This window comes from Palaemon carinicauda, chromosome 26, assembly GCF_036898095.1.
Source record: "Palaemon carinicauda isolate YSFRI2023 chromosome 26, ASM3689809v2, whole genome shotgun sequence".
NCBI lineage: Eukaryota > Metazoa > Arthropoda > Malacostraca > Decapoda > Palaemonidae > Palaemon > Palaemon carinicauda.
Window position 1 is genome coordinate 54278402 of NC_090750.1, and position 22840 is coordinate 54301241.

Consider the following 22840-nt stretch of genomic DNA (forward strand, 5'->3'; position numbering starts at 1 on the left):
TTTCATTAGTCCGTTCCCTTTTCAGTGCAAAAAAGTTGACTTTTGCAGTGCCTTTGTGAAAGCAGCTGAGCCCTTGAAGAATGGCATTTTAATCGTTACAGGGAAGAAGTCCTCCCTCCTATATTGTGTTTTCATACAGGTGCGGTGTGGTTGCAAGCGGTTAGATTTGGAGAATTTTTTATTAATAAATCCATGGTTCTACTGACACCATCACAGCCCCCAACCCACCTCTCACCCTACATAATCAGCCAAGCAACGTTTTAGACCAGTTTTTCTCCACCTTTGTACCTATGCATCCTTTTCATCACCTATCAGAATGTCATTCCCGCCTTCTTTCTAAGATTGTCAACCTCAAAAGGTAAAGGTAAGTATATGTAAGGAATATAATATACTGTAATTTCATGTCTAATAAAGCATGAGGAGAAGCAGCAGCTGTAGACCGTTCAAGGGAACAATACTCAAAGGACGGTAGTATGGAATAATTAATTTTTTTTCTCGAGGACACATTAATCTTAAAAAATTCCTCAAAATACGTAATAAAATTCTGAAATAAAAAAAAAAAAGATAAAAACAGGTCAGATTTGTTACTCAAAAGAAATTTTTCAATCAAGAATCACACCTTTAATTTGAAATGAGTTGTATAACATTAAATACACAATATCAACGCAAAGGCCTGGATGTTGAAAAGCCTCTGTCCTTTTTCTGCTTAAATTCATACTTTGAGTTTTGATAGGATTCAAATTTAGCCCATTATGATCTTCCTTAAACACTAATTTTAGCATATCTTAATTAAAGGTTTCAGCAATGCTGTTATCAGAAAGTTTCAACATGAGCAGTCCTTTATCCTTAACTTTATTTTATCTCTCTGTTTATCCACCTCTCTCTCTCTCTCTCTCTCTCTCTCTCTCTCTCTCTCTCTCTCTCTCTCTCTCTCTCTCTCAGCAAAAGAAGGGTCTCTTAACAACAGAGGTACGATCTCTCTCTCTCTCTCTCTCTCTCTCTCTCTCTCTCTCTCTCTCTCTCTCTCTCTCTCTCTCTCTTCAAACCACCTTTGTAGATAAGAGAAGACAAAATAAGCAGGAATCACAAAACAAGTAACAACAGACTAATACAGATTAATCACAAACAGGGTCTTGGTAATGACCTGACTTCACCACATCCACGACACTGCTTCCCTCTGGTGATGGATCTGAGAACTGTTTAGAGTAATTAAGGATAATTAATTGATGACTGAAGAACACACCTGCATTTTCCTTAATGATTCTTGTAATGAGCACTGAGGTGTAATGATGACGAGTTATACTGCAATTATCGGTAGTATTGCTGTCTATAATATGCAGGCACTTTCAGGTAGGAATTCTTATAGGTTATTAATATTTAAAATGTGATTTTATTGGATATATATTTACGTGTACACATATATAAATATATATACATATATATATATATATATATATATATATATATATATATATATATATATATATATATATATATATATATATATATATATATATATATATATATGCAGAAGAACCACAGGGAAAATGAAAATACAGAATATACACTTGAGTCCTGACTAGTTTCGTGATACTTCCTCAGAGGAAGTATCACGAAACTAGTCAGGACTCAAGTGTATATTCTGTATTTTCATTTTCCCTGTGGTTCTTCTGCATCTGAGCATCACGTTTTCCTGTGATTTTTACGCATATATATATATATATATATATATATATATATATATATACACATATATATATATATATATATATATATATATATATATGTATATATATAAGTATATATATATATGAATATATATATATATATATATATATATATATATATATATATATATATATATATATATATATATATAAACAATATATTTACATATATATATATAAATATATATATATATATATATATATATATATTTATACAGTATATATATAAATATATATATATATATATATATATATATATATATATATATATATATATATATATATATATTTATTTATATAGATATACCATATATATGCATATATATATATATATATATATATATATATATATATATATATATATATATATAAATAGATAGATATACCATATATATGTATACATATATGTATATATATATATATATATATATATATATATATATATATATATATATATATATATATATAGATATGTATATGTATATAAATATATACATACATACATATATATATATATATATATATATATATATATATATATATATATATATATATATATATATATAATATATATATATACATATATATATATATATATATATATATATATATATTATGTATACATACATATGCATATATATAAATTATATATATATATATATATATATATATATATATATATATATATATATATATATATGTATATATATTATGTATACATACATATGCATATATATATATATATATATATATATATATATATATATATATATATAGAAATATATACATCTACATATACACGCTATTAATTGCTATATGATATGCGCTACCATAACCCACATCACAATGATAAATCAATACCAAACATAATCTCAAAACATATAACAACAACAACAACAACAACAGAATAGAAAAAATAAAACACCACAGAGAAAAGCATCCGATATGAATAGTCATATCAGAACCGTCTGCATCCCTGGTTCTTATCAAAGTGTCTGGCATGATGTATCCGGGCATGGGAAAAGAATTAGCCTTATTGAAGTCAGATTCAATTGAACCATATCTCGGAATATTAGTCTCTGACATGTGTCACCTTTTAATATTGGCTGGATGACCGATTAGTTTGTGTGTGTGTGGGTGGGGGGGGGGTCCTAGGGCTGGTCATCTGGTGTTGCAATACTTTAGGATAAAAGTTGTAGTGTAAATATTTCGAAATTTATTATTATTATTATTATTATTATTATTATTATTATTATTGCTATTATTATTAATATTATTATTATTATTATTATTATTATTTTTACTCTTATTATTATTATTATTATTATTATTATTACTATCATTATTATCATTATTATTATTATTATTTGCCAAGCTACAACCCTAGTTGGAAAAGCCCAAGGGTTCCAACATGGAAAGTAGCCCAATGAGAAAAGCACCCTATCCACTCAAGCTAGGACCAAGGAGATCCAGACAATAGCTGATGATGATTCAGCAGATAGACCTATAGGCTTCCAGAGCTCCCATGCTTAACTCACATGGATGGTGAGGTTACAGCGACCAAAGGAACTAACAAGTTAGAGAGGGACTCGGTTATAAAGAAAAGAAATTTCTCAGTTTCAACAGAAAATCGTATAAGTATTTATGTATATTTCTCGCTTATAAAGAAAAGAAGTATTCCAGTTCCAGCCGAGAAAGTCATATAAGTATTTCTGCAATGAGGATATAAACTTTGAAATTAATGTAAATTAGTTAAACCAATACTTCACCCCTACTGTTAATAATTTGTCATAAAAACGGTAAAAACCCCCCATACTGTTAATAATTTGCCATAAAAAAAAGGGTAAGAACCCTCGTACTGTTAATAATTTGCCATAAAAAACGGTAAAAACACCCCAAAATGTTAATAATTTGCCATAAAAAACGGTAAAAAACCCCCGTACTGTTAGTAATTTGCCATTAAAAACGTTAAAAACCCCCCATACTGTTAATAATTTGCCATAAAAACTGTAAAAACCCCCCATACTGTTAATAATTTGCCATAAAAAAAAGGGTAAGAACCCTCGTACTGTTAATAATTTGCCATAAAAAAACGGTAAAAACACCCCATAATGTTAATAATTTGCCATAAAAACGGTAAAAACCCCCGTACTGATAATAATTTGCCATAAAAAACCGTAAAAACCCCCCATACTATTAATAATTTGCCATAAAAACGGTAGAAACCCCCATACTGTTAATAATTTGCCATAAAAAATGTAAAAACCCTCGTACTGTTAATAATTTGCCATAAAAAAAACGGTAAAAACCCCCCATACTGTTAATAATTTGCCATAAAAAAGGGTAAGAACCCTCGTACTGTTAATAATTTGCCATAAAAAACGGTAAAAACACCCCATAATGTTAATAATTTGCCATAAAAAACGGTAAAAAACCCCCGTACTGTTAGTAATTTGCCATTAAAAACGTTAAAAACCCCCCATACTGTTAATAATTTGCCATAAAAACTGAAAACCCCCCATACTGTTAATAATTTGCCATAAAAAAAGGGTAAGAACCCTCGTACTGTTAATAATTTGCCATAAAAAAACGGTAAAAACACCCCATAATGTTAATAGTTTGCCATAAAAACGGTAAAAACCCCCGTACTGATAATAATTTGCCATAAAAAACGGTAAAAACCCCCCATACTATTAATAATTTGCCATAAAAACGGTAGAAACCCCCATACTGTTAATAATTTGCCATAAAAAATGTAAAAACCCTCGTACTGTTAATAATTTGCCATAAAAAACGGTAAAAAACACCCCATACTGTTAATAATTTGCCATAAAAAACGGTAAAGCTAAAAAGCTAAAACCCTAGTTGGAAAAGCAGGATGCTAATAGCCCAAGGGCTCCCACAAGGGAAAATAGTAACTCAGTGAGGAAAGAAAATAAGGATATAAATAAACTATATGAGAAGTGAAGAACAAAATAAAAATAATATATATATTTCATTTCGATGACGCTCAGCTCTCCTAGTCCTTTGAGCAGGTGATAGAAAAAGTAGCCATACCCTGGTATGTGAATGAGTGGCGCATGTGCATGTTTGTGCATATATATCTTGTGGGAGCCCTTGGGCTATTAGCATCCTGCTTTTCCAACTAGGGTTTTAGCTTACATAATAATATTAACTCATATATATATATACATACATATATATATATATATATATATATATATATATATATATATATATATATATATATATATATATATATATATGATAACATACATATGTAAATATATATATATATATATATATATATATATATATATATATATATATATACATATATATATATATATATATATATATATATATATATATATATATATATATATATATATATATATATATATATATATATGTATATATATATATATATATATATATATATATATATATATGTATCTATATATATATATATATATTGAATATATGTATGTATATATATATATATATATATATATATATATATATATATATATATATATATATATATATATATATATATATATATATTCCTGCTTTACTGCCACAAAGATCACTTGACTTGATATATAGCAAAAGCAAGTAAGAAAAAATAAAATGCTTTATTGCTAGCCCTTACATTAATTTTAATACACACTCCTTCATCGTACGACAGTATTAGAATGCATGAAAGCGCTAGGTACTAAAGCATTTTAATAATTCTTACTTGCGTTTGCTGTGTATACAGTATATATATATAAATATATATATATATATATATATATATATATATATATATATATATATATATATATATATATATATATTTGTACATATATATATATATATATATATATATATATATATATTTATATGTATGTATATGTATATGTATACACATATATATATGTATATATATAATTCATATATTTTCATATACATCTCTATATACATATGTATATAATAAGTGTGTATTCATATATATATATATATATATATATATATGTATATATATATATATATGTATATATATTTATATATATATATATATATATATATATATATATATATATATATATTCATATGCATGTATATATATATATATATATATATATATATATATATATATATATATATATACATATATATATATAATTCATATATTTATATACATGTCTATATACAGATGTATATAATAAGTATATATATATATATATATATATATATATATATATATATATATATATATATATATATATATATATATATATATATATATATGTATATTATATGAATATACAGAGAAATAAATGACTGTTCTGGCATATATATGAATATGTAGACTATATATTCTCACACCTATTCCCATTTGCATCTATATTCATAATTTCTTAGACATCGGATGGCTATTATTATCATCCTAATTATTTAATCAGTTTAATTGCCTATATGAGTACCAAAGATCACTCTGAATCTCCTGAATGATAAAAAGGTATCGCGACTTTATTCATTATTATTTAGGATTTATCAATCTGCTCTTAGCGGAAAAAGTTTATTTACCGAGCAGGTTTTTTTTCATTATTTTTTTTTCTTTTTTTTCTTTTTTTTTGTGACCGGCAGATATCAAAGGAGTCGTTAATGCTTCATACAATTTGAATTCATATAATGTCTACAGAAATGTTTCTACATAAGACAAACTCATAAATAAAAATGAGATATTTTTAATGGATTGTCCTTCGCTGTTCAAAGCTACAGAAATAGTTCAGTCATGAATGTCACTTGGAATACATATATGCAATTCCATTATAAGATATATGTGAAACCCGTCATATTTAAAATCTATACTGAATTCCTTATAAAATTTAAATAAAATCCGTCATATTTAGAGTTTACACCAAATACTTCGAAGAAAAAATAGTTCTATTAGTATTTCTCAAACTAACCAATATGTCTTTTACGTACTTGAAGGAGCAAACTACTATTCCTTAACAGTTTGACCGGTTACTGTGCTCCTATTGGCCAGGCGCGCGCAGGGTGTGTTCCGATTGGCTCGGGCGATCACGAGGGATCACCCCAAATGTTCTTCAAAACTAGATTTAACTAGTATTTTAATCACAAAAGGACCTCCCTAGAGCCATCTATTGGTACCAAAAAGAGTCAATGGAAAAGCTATTATATTGAATCCATCGAAATGACCCCTAAAATATTTTGTATGGTAAAATGTTATCAATGCCACAAAGGAATAATAATATTTGAAATAAAAAGCTTAACGATACGTATCTAGAGAAAGGGTAGAATATTCATAAGGAATTTTCTGACGGAAATCATGGTAAAGTTGTGATGACGTCCACAGCTACATCAGAATGACCAACAAATTATGTGAAATAAGAATTGTATTATGACAATATGAATTATCATTTAGGCCTTATATTAAAACCTGAATATCATTTATCAAAATTATCATATTATAATCTTTTTAAAATCCCTTGAGTAAGAGTTTTATCCTCATTCCACGGTTTCTAATGTTTAAAAGGTTGGCAGCCTCTCTCGGCCCTTGAACGGTGACGTAAACACAAGATTCTTTTAAGATATATACGTAAATAATAATGACATAGAACCATTGATAAAAACATATTAAGTCTTTGTAGTAATGAATTATATAAGTTAGTATTCAATAAACTAATCGATCGATGAAAGTGGTGATCAGAACTAAAGTTTTTTTACGAAGATTATAGACTAAAGGAACAGCCAGCAGATGACGTTTGATTATAAAGAATTTTACGGCGAGTAGTAGCATTAGGATGTGAGTGCTTCTTATGATTTAAAAACCAAATAATTATGAAGAAAATTTTAAAATCATTTTACATATATTATGTCATTATATAGATAATTATAAAGGACTAAAAAGCGAAGGACGTAAGAATGAATATGCTGAAGAAAAACTATTCTTTATTTCCTTTTATCAAAAATATTAAGATAAAACCACACACAAGTAACCCAAGCTGGTGATGAAATATATATATTCTGCAAATAGTAAATGTTAACTATGAGGTATCTAGAACTTATTATTCGAAAGTTTAAAGGAAATTTTTGGCCCTAGATCTGGTGATACTGTGCAAGGATGAGTTCTCGCTGGAGAAGTTTCAGAATGGCCAACGTTAGCATTATATGTTTAATACTATTATGGTTAGTTTAATAGTACTTTAGACCATTTATTGCAAAATATTTAGTCCTTTAATTCAAATATTTTACTTCAAACTTCTTAATGAGCAATTTAGTGTAAAATATATAGGTATCTTTTTCTTCTTCAGGTTATTGAAGTTGGCAATTCTTATGTACTATTTCTGGCTTTAATTATAAACAATACGATTTTTTTAGCTTTTATATGGGTGAAAGTTTGCCTAAAACATGCTGATTTCTTTCTTAAGTTATATGAAAATGAAACAAAACAAAATATATATTTATTTTCAGATTTGGATGTAACAGTTATATCTTTTTTTCAACCTTTAAACCTAAAAGAAATAATCATGAGAAGAACGTATTTATTATCTCATTTAGTGGTATAATATTTCTTTAATATATGAAATCGCATTTAGTAGTAAATACAAAATATGGACTAAAGAAAAGGCATTATACAGTTTGTTATTTACCAGAAAAATCATTGATCTACAGCGTATATCATTTTGATTTCCCTTTGCGATAGTCAATCGTTGTAACCTCGGCTCTGCTCTGCAGACAGGAGACAGCAAGCTTGTTTGGTAAAATGTATCCTTAAACTTTTTTGTTTTCATATTTTTTTTCTTTGATATTGGCATGTCAATGCTACATTCTTCATCCCTAAAACGTTGTATTATTTTCTTTATTGGTGATTCTTGCTGGCCTTTCTAGTCCTTTTTTATCTGGTGGTTGTAAATCGGACATATTTTATTTTTATTTTCGTGTTTTACAAAATGTAAGAAGTCATAGTTTTATTTATCCTTGAGGAATCACACTATATACTTCCCCTTTAAGATAGATCTGAGTTCTGGTTATGACTCGTAGAATCTCGATTACGCTGTCTGTCTGCAATGGTCAATATAGATTTGGTTCTGCAATTTATTTGCAAATAGAATGAGTGATCTCACTCACAATTGTATGTCTGTTGTTGATTTTTTATTGTAGCCACAATGCTATGTGTGTTCGAATTATCTGTCCCTTATTCTTTAAGAGTCAGTATTTTTCTTAGTGGTTGTGTTATATGGGGTGCATTGATGGTCACCAATTAGATGGTTCTTGCTTGAAGCAAGCCAGGGATCTATCAAATGCACGACTATTAGGCTCGCTTTACACGAGCGGATTTTTTTCCATACGAAAATATTACCGCTCGTTAGGATGCATGTCTTAGCAAAAGAGGATTTTCCCCTAGCAGCCTCATATTCTTTATAAGGCGCTACACTAGAATATCAGGCTCGCTTTCCAAGAGCGGATTTTTTTCTGTACAGATATAGGTCCGCTCGTTAGGAAGCGTGTCTTCACATGTGAGGATTTCCCACAGGCGGTCTTCTAGTTTTCATAAGGTGCAACACTGGAATCTCAGGCTTGCTTCCCACAAGTGGATTTTTTCCGTATGTAACTATTTCCACTCGTTAGGAAGCATGTCTTCACACGCGAGGATATCCCCGAAGCGGCCTCATATTTTTCGTAAGGGGCTACACTGGAATAGGAGGCTTGATTCCCACGAGCCAATTTTTTCCATAGGGAAATATTTCTTCTTGTTAGGAGGCATGTCTTCATTTGCGAGGATTTCCCCCGAACTGCTTCGTAGTTTTTATAAGGGATTACACTGGAATATCAGGCTCACTCCTCACAAGCGGATTTTTCCCATAAGGAATTATTTCTTCTAGTTAAAAAGCATGTTTTTACTTGTGAGAATTTCCCTCGGGTGGCCTCGTAGTTTTCACAAAGCGCTACACTGGAATATCAGGCTTGATTCACACGAGCGGATTTTTCACGTACGGAAATATTTCCACTTAATAGGAAGCCTACCTTCACATGTGAGGATTTCCCCCGAGCTGCCTTGTAGTTTTTATCAGGTACTACACTGAGATATCAGGCTCGTTTCCCATGAGCGAATTTTATCCGTAGGGAAATATTTCCGCTCGTTAGAAACCATGTCTTCACATGCAGGGATTTCCCCTGAGCGGCCCTATAGTTCTTATAAGGCGCTACACAGGATTGTCAGGCTCGCTTTCCATAAGCGAATTTTTTTCGTACGAAATATTTCCGCTTCTTAGGAAGCATGTCTTAAGAGAGGATTTCCTCTTACTGGCCTCGGAGTTTTTAAAAGTCACTTCAGTGGAATCTCAGGCTCCCTTCCCACAAGTAGATTTTCTCTGTGCAGAAATATTTCCGCTCATTAGTAAGCATGTCTTCACTTGCGAGGATTTCCCCGGAGCGGTCTCAACCTTTTTATAAAGTGCTACAATGGAATATCAGGCTCGAATCTCACTAGTGGATTTTTACGTAGCGAAATATTTCCGCTTGTTAGGAAGCATGTCTTCACATGCAAGGATTTCCCCCCAACTGCCTCGTAGCTTTTATCAGGCACTACACTGAGATATCAGGCTCGCTTCCCATGAGCGGATTTTATCCATAGGGAAATAATTCCGCTCGTTAGAAACCATGTCTTCATATGCAAGGATTTCCACTGAGTTTTAATGAAGTGCTACACTGAAATAACAGGCTCACTTCCCGCAAGCGAAATTTTCCCTACGGAAATATTTCCGCTCGTTAGCAAGCATGTCTTAACACGTGAGGATTTCCCCTTAGCGGCCTCGGAGTTTTTAAAAGTCACTTCATAGGAATCTCAGGCTCCCTTCCCACAAGCGGATTTTCTCCGTACAGAAATATTTCCGCTCATTTGGAAGCATGTCTTAACATGCGATGATTTCAACCTAGCTGCCTTTAAAGTTTTTATAATGTGCTACACTAGAATACCACTAAAGGAAATCAATATTATATGCCTTGCGGATAATATAATAGTCCCGCTTTTAGTCAGGACACTCCTGCTTTTAGGTTGGGACAGTCCTGCTATTGATATCCTATTTTAACTTCGACTACTCCTTTGGTTGTTTAGTAACTATCTTGTTGGCTGGAAACTGTCTGATTGAATACGAAGACGACTGTTCACTCGGTGAAAAACTGTCTTTTTCTCGTTTTGATCTCCTATTTTAACTTTGACTACTATTTTGGTAGTTTAGTAACTATCTTGTTGCCTGGAAACTGGCTAATTGAATATGAAGACGACTGTTCACTTGGTGGAAAACTGCCTTTTCTCCTTTTCATCTCCCATTTCCACTTCGACTACTACTTTGGTTGTTTAGTACTTATCTTCTTGCCTGGAAACTGGCTAATTGAATATGAAGACAACTGTTTACTTGGTGGAAAACTGCCCTTTCTCCTCTTGATCTCCTATTTTAACTTCGGCTACTCTTTTGGTAGTTTAGTAACTATCTTGTTGCCTAGAAACTGGCTAATTGAATGTGAAGACGACTGTTCACTTGGTGGAAAACTACCTGTTTTCATTTTAACCTACATTTTCAACTTCGACTACTACTTTGGTAGTTCAGTAACTATCTTATTGCCTAGAAACTGGCTAATTGAATGCGAAGACGACTGTTCACTTGGTGGAAAACTGCCTGTTTCCATTTTAACCTACAATTTCAACTTCGGCTACTCCTTTGGTAACTATCTTGTTGGCTGGAAACTGGCTAATTTAATACGAAGACTGCTGTTCACTTGGTGGAAAACTGCCTTTTTTTCGTTCAATCTACAATTTCCACTTCGACTACTACTTTGGTATTTCACTAACTATCTTGTTGTTTGGAAATTGGCTAATTGAATATAAAGACGACTGTTCACTTGGTGGAAAACTGCCTTTTCTCCTTTTGATCTCCTATTTCCACTTCGACTACTACTTTGCTTGTTTAGTAACTGTCTTGTTGCCTGGAAACTGGCCAATTGAATACGAAGATGACTGTTCACTTGGTGGAGAACTGCCTCTTTTTCTTTCAATCTACAATTTCCACTTCGACTACTACTTTGGTTGTTTAGTAACTGTCTTGTTGCCTGGAAACTGGCCAATTGAATAGGAAGATGACTGTTCACTTGGTGGAGAACTGCCTTTTTTTCTTTCAATCTACAATTTCCACTTCGACTACTAGTTTGGTTGTTTAGTAACTGTCTTGTTGGCTGGAAATTGGCCATTTGAATACGAAGAAGACTGTTCACTTGGTAGAAAATTGCCTTTTCTCCTTTTGACCTACAATTTCCACTTTTCACTCAAGGCTCAACTCTTGAGCGAAGAGGACGTGTTCCCACCGCTGTAGTTGTTTTTTGAGGTTTATACAATTATACGGACTTTGAAGTTATCTGACCGTTCACAGATGGCTTATGGCTAATACTATTAACAGCAACATTCAAGTATTTGAAGGAGCTCGGGAGGACATCATTATGGATTTAGATATGTCTAGTAGCAGCGATGACGACCAACCTTTTATCACAGTTGAAAGCAAGAAAATGAAGAAAAGGAAAATGAGCAGTGTTGTTGTATCTAATGGGATGTCTGATGATAAACGAAAGAAGTTTTTAGGTGAAGGCTCTACTACGAATCATCAAAAAGATGGTAAAGTTATTAATGCTAAAAGGCCTCGGCTGTATTTTCCGAGGAATGTTTTGGGCTTCCATGATCAGGTTCGTTGGGCAGTTCGGCTGTCCAAGTGTTATCCGGAATTTGAGGTTCTATTTAAGGAAGGGAGAAACATCCCATATATTACAGTAAAGGATGAGGTAGCTGTTGGTTTTTTAACAAAAAGTGGCTTTGAAAATATTGTAATGGAAAAACCAAAGGAACTGTATGGTGCATGTACAAAGGTAATTATTTTTGATTACCCTACTTACTTGGACCCAGAAGATGTTTTAGTTGACGACCTATTTATATGGGCAAAGCGCAGAGAAGTTAAAGTTGACGGCGAGTCTGTCCCTAAACCACAATTAATTGCACTCATCAAGGGTCCGCCAATAGAGAGAGTATTTATCAAGTGCCTTGGTTATAAACGTGTTGCAGTGTTCATTGACAACCCTGTCATGTGTTATAAGTGTTGCAGGTGGGGTCATATGGCCTGGAAGTGCCTGAATGACCATCGCTGTCGATTTTGTGGTAAGTCGCACGAGTCGAAGGTGTGTGGTGACAAAATCAAAGAAAAGGAAAAAATTGAACCAAAGTGCTGCAATTGTGGAGGTGCTCATAATGCTAGCTCTAGAGTGTGTCCCCGAATGCCCAAAAGTGATCGTTCAAATAATGGAAATCTAAGAAGTGATAGTTCTGGTGTTATTAATACTCAGGTTCCAGTGGCTAGTGAAAATTTCTGGGAAAAGCGTATGGAACAGCAAAACCAAATTTTGGTCAAGAATAAATCCCCTGAGGAGACTCAATTTCATTATAATAACTTTATCTCGGAGTTTCGTAAAGAGATAGCAGAACTGAAACAGGCAGTGTTAGCTATTAAGAATACTATGAATAGTATATATTTGCAAAATAAAAAGGTGGTTGTTAATGAAAGGGTGACTCAAAATGTTGTGGTTGCAGAGGTACATGACAATAGTGGTGAAAGCACAGTTACATGCGAGGCTGGTTTGTCAGCTAATAAGCCAGATTATGTGGAAAATGTGGTCGGAGATTTTACAATCATTCTTGATTCGATAACCGAGTATATGGAAAGTCCAACCAATCAGCTAAAAATGAATATTCTTCATTCTGCAAGCAAGTTAAGAAAGAGTATTTCTCAAAATGGCACATAAACTCCATATTATATCCTGGAATATAAATAGTTTAAGAAAACGAATTACTGATTTGCATGCTTATACTCAGTCTACAAACGTTGATATAATAGCTTTGCAGGAAGTAGGTAGAAATGTTTCCTCACTCCAAATTAACGGTTACAATCATTTTGAATTACAAGCTAATGAGTCCACGAATTGCAGAGGTTTAACTATTTACATAAAAAATAATATTCCAGCTTCGTATTACTTTGCTAGTAAAGTCAATGGTACTGAGTGTTTGGCTATTAAAGTAGCGCTTAAAGATGCAGAAATAAATATCGTTAATATTTATGTACATGCGGATTCTTTGGTTATTGAGGACCTACCTGATGTAATTTTTTCTGAGGATTGTGTATTACTTGGTGATTTAAATGCTAGACATACTGCTCTTGGTAGTTGCTCCCGAAATCACAATGGGATTATTTTAAATAGATTTTTAGATTCGGTTGAAAATGCGTCTGTACTTGGTAATTGTGAAGCAACACATGTTAGAGGAGGCAGGCTTGATTATGCTATACTTTTCAACATGCCTGGAGTACAGACAGATTTCTCTGTTGTAACCACTTTACTAAGTGATCATTTTGCTCTTAGAATTAGTTTTTATTTAGAAAAGATTTCACTTATTAACAATGGAACTAGATACGTATTGCATGACAGGCAGAAAGATGATTTTATAGAAAAAGTAAGTGACTGGTACAAAGAGTATAAACTGCTAGGTATTGAGGATGAAAATGTTTTCCTTGAGGATCTGCTAACAGTAATAGAATCCATACTTTACAAACCACAGAAAAAACCTAATTCTGCCAGTAATCATAAACCTAGGTATCATAATGACAAAATAGTGAAAGGCTTGAACAAGTTACTACGAAAACGCCATAGGGAATGGTCTAAAGACCAGAATATGCAATCCAGAGAAACGATGGTTACAGTGGCTGAACATGCTACAAAAAAGAGGCAAGAGGTTAGAAGTAAGTATTGGGAAGGTTTTTTACGCGACATCTCATTTTCAAAATCCCTACGTCAAATTTGGGATGGTGTCAATAAAGTAAGGGGGGTAAAAAGAAAGATAAATGCACATCCTAATGCCAGAGAAAAAGCAGAGGCATTAGCCGCCAAATGGTCGTATGCGTCGAACTTAGATTCTCTACCTCGAGATATACAGGAAAGCCTTAGGAAGTTACAGAAACAAAGACGTAGACTAGTTTGTATGCAGAAGAACTTAATGGATGACACCTGTATTCCTTTCACCAGGGATGAAATGTTAAATAGTGTTAAGAAGGGGAAGTCAACAGCTCCAGGTAAAGATGGCATAACATACGATATTATAAACTGTCTTATAGCAATGGAGGACAGTCCTCTTTTAGCATTGTTCAATTTATCATACAGTAATGGTCGCTTACCTATTAAATGGACAATTGCCCTCATGATACCTGTACCTAAGGGAAATAATGATTACAGACCTATCTCATTGACTTCTTGTTTATCAAAAACTATGGAACGTATGGTTTTAAATAGGTTGTTGTATAAAGTTGACGGGCTCCTTTCTCCGAATCTTTATGGTTTTTTGAGGAACAAGAGTACCTCTGATTGCGTATTAAAAAGCCTTAGTACTGCTGGTGTCAACTGTAGAATGTTTCTAGATTTAAAGGGAGCCTTTGATAAAGCCAATAAGGATGTAATATTGGAGTGTCTTGTTAAAAAGGGTATAAAGGGCAAGCTACTGATGTGGATTTCACAATATTTGAGTAACAGAAGGGGAACTGTTATGTTTCAGGGTTACGAGTCCACTGAAAAGTATTTTGAACTTGGTACTCCACAAGGGGGTGTGCTTAGCCCCATGATTTTTAATATATTGATGGACGAAATTGCAAGTTATATATTTCATGGAAATTCACAAGTAATCATTTATGCAGATGACATTCTCATACAATGCAAATCAGAGGAGACTTTGAGTATCGTGTTGACTGAAATGTCAGATCTTTGTATATCTTTAGGTCTTGTGGTAAATGAGAGTAAGACAAAATATCAATCACGAATAGTTAGTGATAAAGAATTCTGGCTGAATGGAGTAAAACTAGAAAGAGTAACAATTTATAAATATTTGGGTATGTATATTGGGTTTGGTAAAATAATGGATCAAATTACCTATGTGAAGAACATCTTTACATCTCGGCTTAAGCCATTACGTGTTTTGTCAAATCGTGGTAACGGTGTTGGTATTCCAATATTAAGGTCTGTATATCTTGCCACTATTAGAAGTATCATAGACTACTCGGCTCCAGTTTTATGTAGTTTTTCAGATAAAGATCTTCGCCCCTTGGAATTGTTGCAAAACGAAGCTATGAGGGTAATATTAGGTTGCCCTAGAACTGCAAGGATTGAAATAATGCGAATGGAGCTGAATTTCCCGCGTGTTACTCAAAGAATAAGAGAGTTGGCAGTCTCCTCAATTATAAGACTGATTAGACAGAATGATAGGCATTTCAAAATTATTATAAATAGATATGTGAAAGGCGTTCCAGGATTCTTCACACTGAATGAATATTCACGAAAGCTTTGTAAAATATTGAATGACTATAATGTTTTTGATTTCTGTGTACCTTTGCCAAGTTCACGTCTAATAAAACCTTGGATTACTGAGAAAGTAGATATAAGTATAGAGCAACTTGATTTGAGAAAAAGGGACAGCAATCCCCTTGAACTTAAACAGCTGTTTTTGGAAAAGATATCTCGGTACCCAAAGGATACGGCGATTCATGCTTATTGTGATGGTTCTGTTACCGGATGTCGAGCTGGTCTTGGTGTTGTAATTAGAGAATTTTTTGAATTTGGTTATAGTACAGAGGAGAGAATATCTAAGCGTATTGGCGACCATAGCTCATCTACCACTGCTGAGCTGTTTGCCATATATGAGTGTTTGAAATTTGGAATTCATAAAGAAAAATCTATAATATGTTTTGTTGACAGTCAGAGTGCTCTTTTGGCTTTAAATGCCAAATTACCTTCAGATGAGGAAATAGTTACCAAATGCAACGAGTACATTTCTGTCATAAAAGGGTCAGGATACAGTGTAAAATTCGTCTGGATACCCTCACATTGTGGTATATATTTTAACGATGTTGCTGATGAATTAGCAAAACAGGGGTGCAATAAAGAATCTATAGATTACGCCACTTTAGTTAGTATGAGGAAAATAAAGTCACACATGGCAAGAGTAAGGGAAGGTTGGAATATTGAGATTGCTAGGGCAATCATGAGTAACGGCAGTAACAGTATGTCTCATTATGATTATGTAAGTAACAACACACGTTTTACTTATGGAAAGTCTTCAGCTAAATATGATGGAATTGTTATGAGACTTAAACTAGGCTATAAATACTATTGGGAATATAAGAGTGGAGAGGGTACCCCTTGTAAATTATGTGACGCTGCAAACTCACACACACTGCAACATTACATTATGGAATGTAGTTCTTTGGCAGAATTTAGGAATCTTGATGATAATTTTGAACAAATGGTGTGTTTTTTCATTAATAATAATTTGTACAAGAATATTGCAAATAAATTAAAAAAAACTGATATAAGGTACTAAAATTGTGAAGTTACTATATTACTTTTTATTTGTATAATGTTTTGAGTTTGCTGCAGTAATATAGAATTTGAAATGGAAGTGGTTGTTCTCTGTACATTAAATAATAGTTCTCCTTTTATGTGAAAACGGTCTGTAAAATGTATTTTATGTAAAAAAATTTTTGGTTATTTTGTAATGTGTAATGTAGCTTTCAAATTTATTATAACAGGGACTCCTCGTGGTTCCAAATACATGCGATTTCTGTGGCGCGAGGTAGCAGGTCGAGCGCACCTTCGCCTTTGGAGTCGTGGTGTTTGGCATCGCGGCGGGTCCGTTTTTGTTGCGGCGGGTTTTGGTGTCGTTTCCTTGTTGAATGATTGTTTTTGTGATGAATTTGTGAAGTGTGTGCATATTTTCTTGAGCCTTGGGCGATTTTGTGAGGCTGGCCTCTTCGTGGTCTTGTTGTCGGCTCGCACCGTCGGGCCCAGAATCGTAATTGTCATTGCTTTATCAAATTATAACTATGATTAATTTATATGTAATTTCAGTCTATGAAATAAATATATAAGGTTTGTGCTAATGTACTTTGGGTAAATGTGAAATTATTCATGTAGGTGTTTTCATTTGTAAAAACTGTTACTAATTGTATTTTTTGAGTCATGTAAATTATTACTAGGTTTTACCTTTGTATTTAGCTTTTGTTCATTTATGTATATTAAAGATAATTTATGTAAATTAAAGATAGAGTGGGCTGTCTAGCAAGACTAACAGCTCCTTTTGACCACTTTTTGTCAATAAATTTTTTGAATTTGAATTTGAATTTCCACTTCGACTACTAGTTTGGTTGTTTAGTAACTGTCTTGTTGCCTGGAAACTGGTCAATTGAATACGAAGATGACTGTTCACTTGGTGGAGAACTGCCTTTTTTTCTTTCAATCTACAATTTCCACTTCGACTACTAGTTTGGTTGTTTAGTAACTGTCTTGTTGCCTGGAAACTGGCCAATTGAATACGAAGATGACTGTTCACTTGGTGGAGAACTGCCTCTTTTTTCTTTCAATCTACAATTTCCACTTCGACTACTAGTTTGGTTGTTTAGTAACTGTCTTGTTGGCTGGAAATTGGCCATTTGAATACGAAGAAGACTGTTCACTTGGTATAAAATTGCCTTTTCTCCTTTTGATCTACAATTTCCACTTCGACTACTAGTTTGGTTGTTTAGTAACTGTCTTGTTGCCTGGAAACTGGCCAATTGAATACGAAGATGACAGTTCACTTGGTGGAGAACTGCCTTTTTTTCTTTCAATCTACAATTTCCACTTTGACTACTAGTTTGGTTGTTTAGTAACTGTCTTGTTGCCTGGAAACTGGCCAATTGAATACGAAGATGACAGTTCACTTGGTGGAGAACTGCCTTTTTTTCTTTCAATCTACAATTTCCACTTCGACTACTAGTTTGGTTGTTTAGTAACTGTCTTGTTGCCTGGAAACTGGCCAATTGAATACGAAGAAGACTGTTCACTTGGTAGAAAATTGCCTTTTCTCCTTTTGATCTACAATTTCCACTTCGACTACTACATTGGGTGTTTAGTAACTGTCTTGTTGCCTGGAAACTGGCCAATTGAATACGAAGACGTCTGTTCACTTGGTGGAAAAAGGTCTCTTTTCCTTTTGATCTACAATTTCAAATACAACTATTTTTTTTCGAATTTCTCGGTATAAACTCCAAATATGATGTGTTTCATTTATATATATATATATATATATATATATATATATATATATATATATATATATATATATATATATATATATATATATATATATATATATATATATATATATATATATATATATTATAAGGAATTGCACATATATTCCAAGTGACGCTCATGACTGAACTTTTCTTTTAGCTTTGAACAGAAAAGGTTAATCTATTAAAAATATCTCATTTTTATTTATGAATATACGTGTTTTGTAGAAATATTTCTGTAGGCATCATGAGAATTAGAACTGTGTAAAGCATAAATATTTCTTTGATCATGACTGGTCAGATAATAAATCTGGATCGATAAATGCACTTCCTCCGTGAAGAATATATTAATAAATCCCAAAGAATATTTATAAAAATATACCTTTATATGATTCAAGAGATTGAGAAAAATCGTTGGTACTTAGAAACGCAATTAAACTGCTCAAACACTTAAGATGTTATCTTAAAGGTATTCCTTCGAGATAACTCCCAGAATTTAGATGAGTTAAGAATACAGAAATATGTATATTCTAAGGTCAAACTTTTACATGAATATCTAATTATGGCATTTCTTCCATCAAAATCGTGAGATTTATACTAAAAACTTTAAATCTTGAAAGCTATTTAGAGAAAATGATATAAGTAAGCTTTTAAATATTTACGCATTTTTTATCATGCTTCCTCAAGTTTTATATTGACGATATATTAATTTCGTAGTGACTTACACAAGCATATTTCATGTAAACACATACTCATTATATATATATATATATATATATATATATATATATATATATATATATATATATATATATATATATATATACATCATCATCATCTTAATCATCATTATCTCCTCCTACGCCTATTGACGCAAAGGGCCTCGGTTAGATTTCGACAGTCGTGTTCATGTTGAGCTTTTAATTCAGTATTTCTCCATTCTTCATCTCCTACTTCGCACTTCATAGATCTCAGCCATGTAGCCCTGGGTCTTCCAACTGTTCTAGTGCCTTGTGAAGCCCAGCTGAACGTTTGGTTAACTAGTCTCTCTTCGGGAGTGCGAAGAGCATGCCCAAACCATCTCCATATACCCCTCATCATGATTTCATCCACATATAGTACTCGAGTAATCTCGTGTGTGTGTGCGAGCGTGTGTGTGTGTGTGTGTGTGTGAGGGGGAACTACAAAACAATCTTTCTTCTCCCAAGGGGTTAACGACTAAACTGTAATTGTTCAGTGGCCACTTTCCTCTTGGTAAGGGTAGAAGAGGCTCTTGAGCTATGGTAAGCAGCTCTTCTAGGAGAATGACACTCCAAAATCAAACCTTTATTCTCTAGACTTGGATAGTGCCATAGCCTCTGTACCATGGAGTTCCACTGTCTTTGGTTAGATTTCTCCTGCTTGAGGGTACACTCGGGCACACTGTTCTATTTAGTTTCTCTTCCTTTTGTTTTGTTAAAGTTTTTATAGTTTAGATAGGAAATGTTTATTTCAATGGTTTTGCTGTTCTTAAGATATATTTTTCCTTGTTTCCTTTCCTCACTGGGCTATTTTCCCTGTTGGAGCCCCTGGGCTTATAGCATCCTGCTTTTCCAACTAGGGTTGTAGCTTAGCATTTAATAATAATAATAATAATTATAAATAATAATAATAATAATAATAATAATGATAATAATAATAATGATAATAATAATAATGATAATAATAATAATAATAGTAATAATATCAAAGTTTGTATGAATAGGAACATATTGTTAATCTTTTTCATAATAATATAAAAATAAAGTTATCAGGAAGATGAAAGTCTGAATAAATATCTTTAACAGCAAATTACTTCATATTTACACCTTTTTTTCATTCATCAACAATTAAAAATTTTTGCAACGATAATAAAAACATTAATCACATACTAAAGAACTAAATAACATCCTTCACTAACAGTCAAAGTTATGATAAAGATAGAATAAAAAATATGAGTTCCGCAGTTAACTATTAATTGGACAACACCGATTTATGGTAAAAAATATAATAAATCCCATTACTCTTGATGGAGAGATATTGGGACTGACAACTAATTGAGAGATATCGTTTTTCTATTGTCAACAATTAAAAATGTGGGTGCTGTGGCCATCAGGAGTGAAGCATTATAATTTCTATTTTTATTATATTGTTGTTATATTTGTTGTTGTTGTTGTTGTTGTTGTTGTTGTGATTTTTTATAAATGGTCTAGGAACTTGCAAGATTGCCTCATTTCAAACCTATCACTGGAAGAGACAAATTTTGCATTGGAGAGTAAAATGTGGATTTTATACTTGTTTATAATATTCTATATTGATTGATTTAAGATTGGAACCGACGTAAGTTGAACCGAAGTTAGGAGTGGTATTGATATATATATATATATATATATATATATATATATATATATATATATATATATATATATATATATACTGTATATATATATATATATATATATATATATATATATATATATATATATATATATATGTATGTATGTATATATATCCATATATATATGTGTGTGTATGTGTGTATTTATACAGTTTATAATTTATGTGGGTATACATATATATATATATATATATATATATATATATATATATATATATATATATATATATATACATATATATATATATATATATATATATATATATATATATATATATATATATATATATATATATATATATATATATATCCATATATATATATATATGTGTGTGTATGTGTGTATTTATACAGTTTATAATTTATGTGGGTATACATACATATATCTTATATATATATATATATATATATATATATATATATATATATATATATATATATATGTATGTATATACATATATGGGTGTGTGTGTAAATGTATATGTATATGGGTAAATCCTATGAACAAATAAACATACATCAGTGAGAAATAATATACTTAATACCTATTGTAAGTATAGATAACAACATGAATATGCATCATTGCTAGCGGGGGGGGGGGGGGTCTTGATTAAATTATAGGATGACTCCGAGGGTCTCCCATATAATCTGCAATTCATAATGGCTTTCCTCTAAATGTTCAAAGGGTACCCTCAACACTTGGTGTGGATGGATAAAGGTTTTAATGTAACAGGCCTGTCCTTAGGCCTTCAGGATCACCACACAGAGAATGATAAGATTACATATATGAATTTTCTTTCCTGGGCAAATTTAATATTTATTTTCACCTGAAAAACATTCCCCATAAATATGCTCTTCAACACTTTAGGAATTATTTTTTCATTCAACGATACTCCCACATAGAGTTTTACTGGTGTACGTGACCCGTCAAATATTATGCGTAAATATTTATACATGCATACGCACATAACACCCTCTTACCAGGAGATGATTATTTTCTCTCCCCCTTTACCCATTGGCTCCTCCCCTAGTCCTAAGGTAACTCCCCCTTTACCCCGTGGCCCCTCCCCTAATCCTAAGGTAACTACCCCTTTTCCCATGTGGCACCCCCTAATCCTAGGGTAACTCCCCTTTTACCCAGTAGCTCCACCCCTAATAATAAGGTAACTCCCCCTTCACCCATGTGGTCCCTCCCCTAATTCTAGGGTAACTCCAATTTTACCCCGTAACTCCACCCCTAATCCTAAGGTAACTTCCCCTTTACCCCGTAGGTCTTCCCCCTAATTCTAAGGTAACTCCCCCTTTACCCTGTGGTGCCTCCCATAATCTTATGGTAACTCGCTCTTTACCCACCATGGCTCCACCCCTAATCCTAAAGTAACTCCCCCTTTGCCCCTTGGTTCCTCTCCCTTATCCTGAAGTAACTCCCCCTTTACACCGAGGCTCCTCCCCTAATCCTAAGGTAACTCCCCCTTTACCCCCGGGCCCCTCCCATAATC

The 22840-nt window shown here is 32.3% G+C and overlaps 1 protein-coding gene across 1 annotated transcript; it reads left to right on the top strand.

Annotated features, from left to right (window-relative positions):
- Window positions 1–15717: 15717 nt before the first annotated feature.
- Window positions 15718–17583, top strand: LOC137620162 (uncharacterized). The gene has a single exon (XM_068350411.1). The coding sequence runs from the start codon at window positions 15733–15735 to the stop codon at window positions 17191–17193; it is 1461 nt and encodes a 486-aa protein (XP_068206512.1). The 5' UTR covers window positions 15718–15732; the 3' UTR covers window positions 17194–17583.
- Window positions 17584–22840: the final 5257 nt, after the last annotated feature.

Coding starts and splice junctions, on each gene's coding strand:
- LOC137620162 (XM_068350411.1), top strand. CDS start 15,733: ATGGATCAAATTACCTATGTGAAGAACATCTTTACATCTCGGCTTAAG.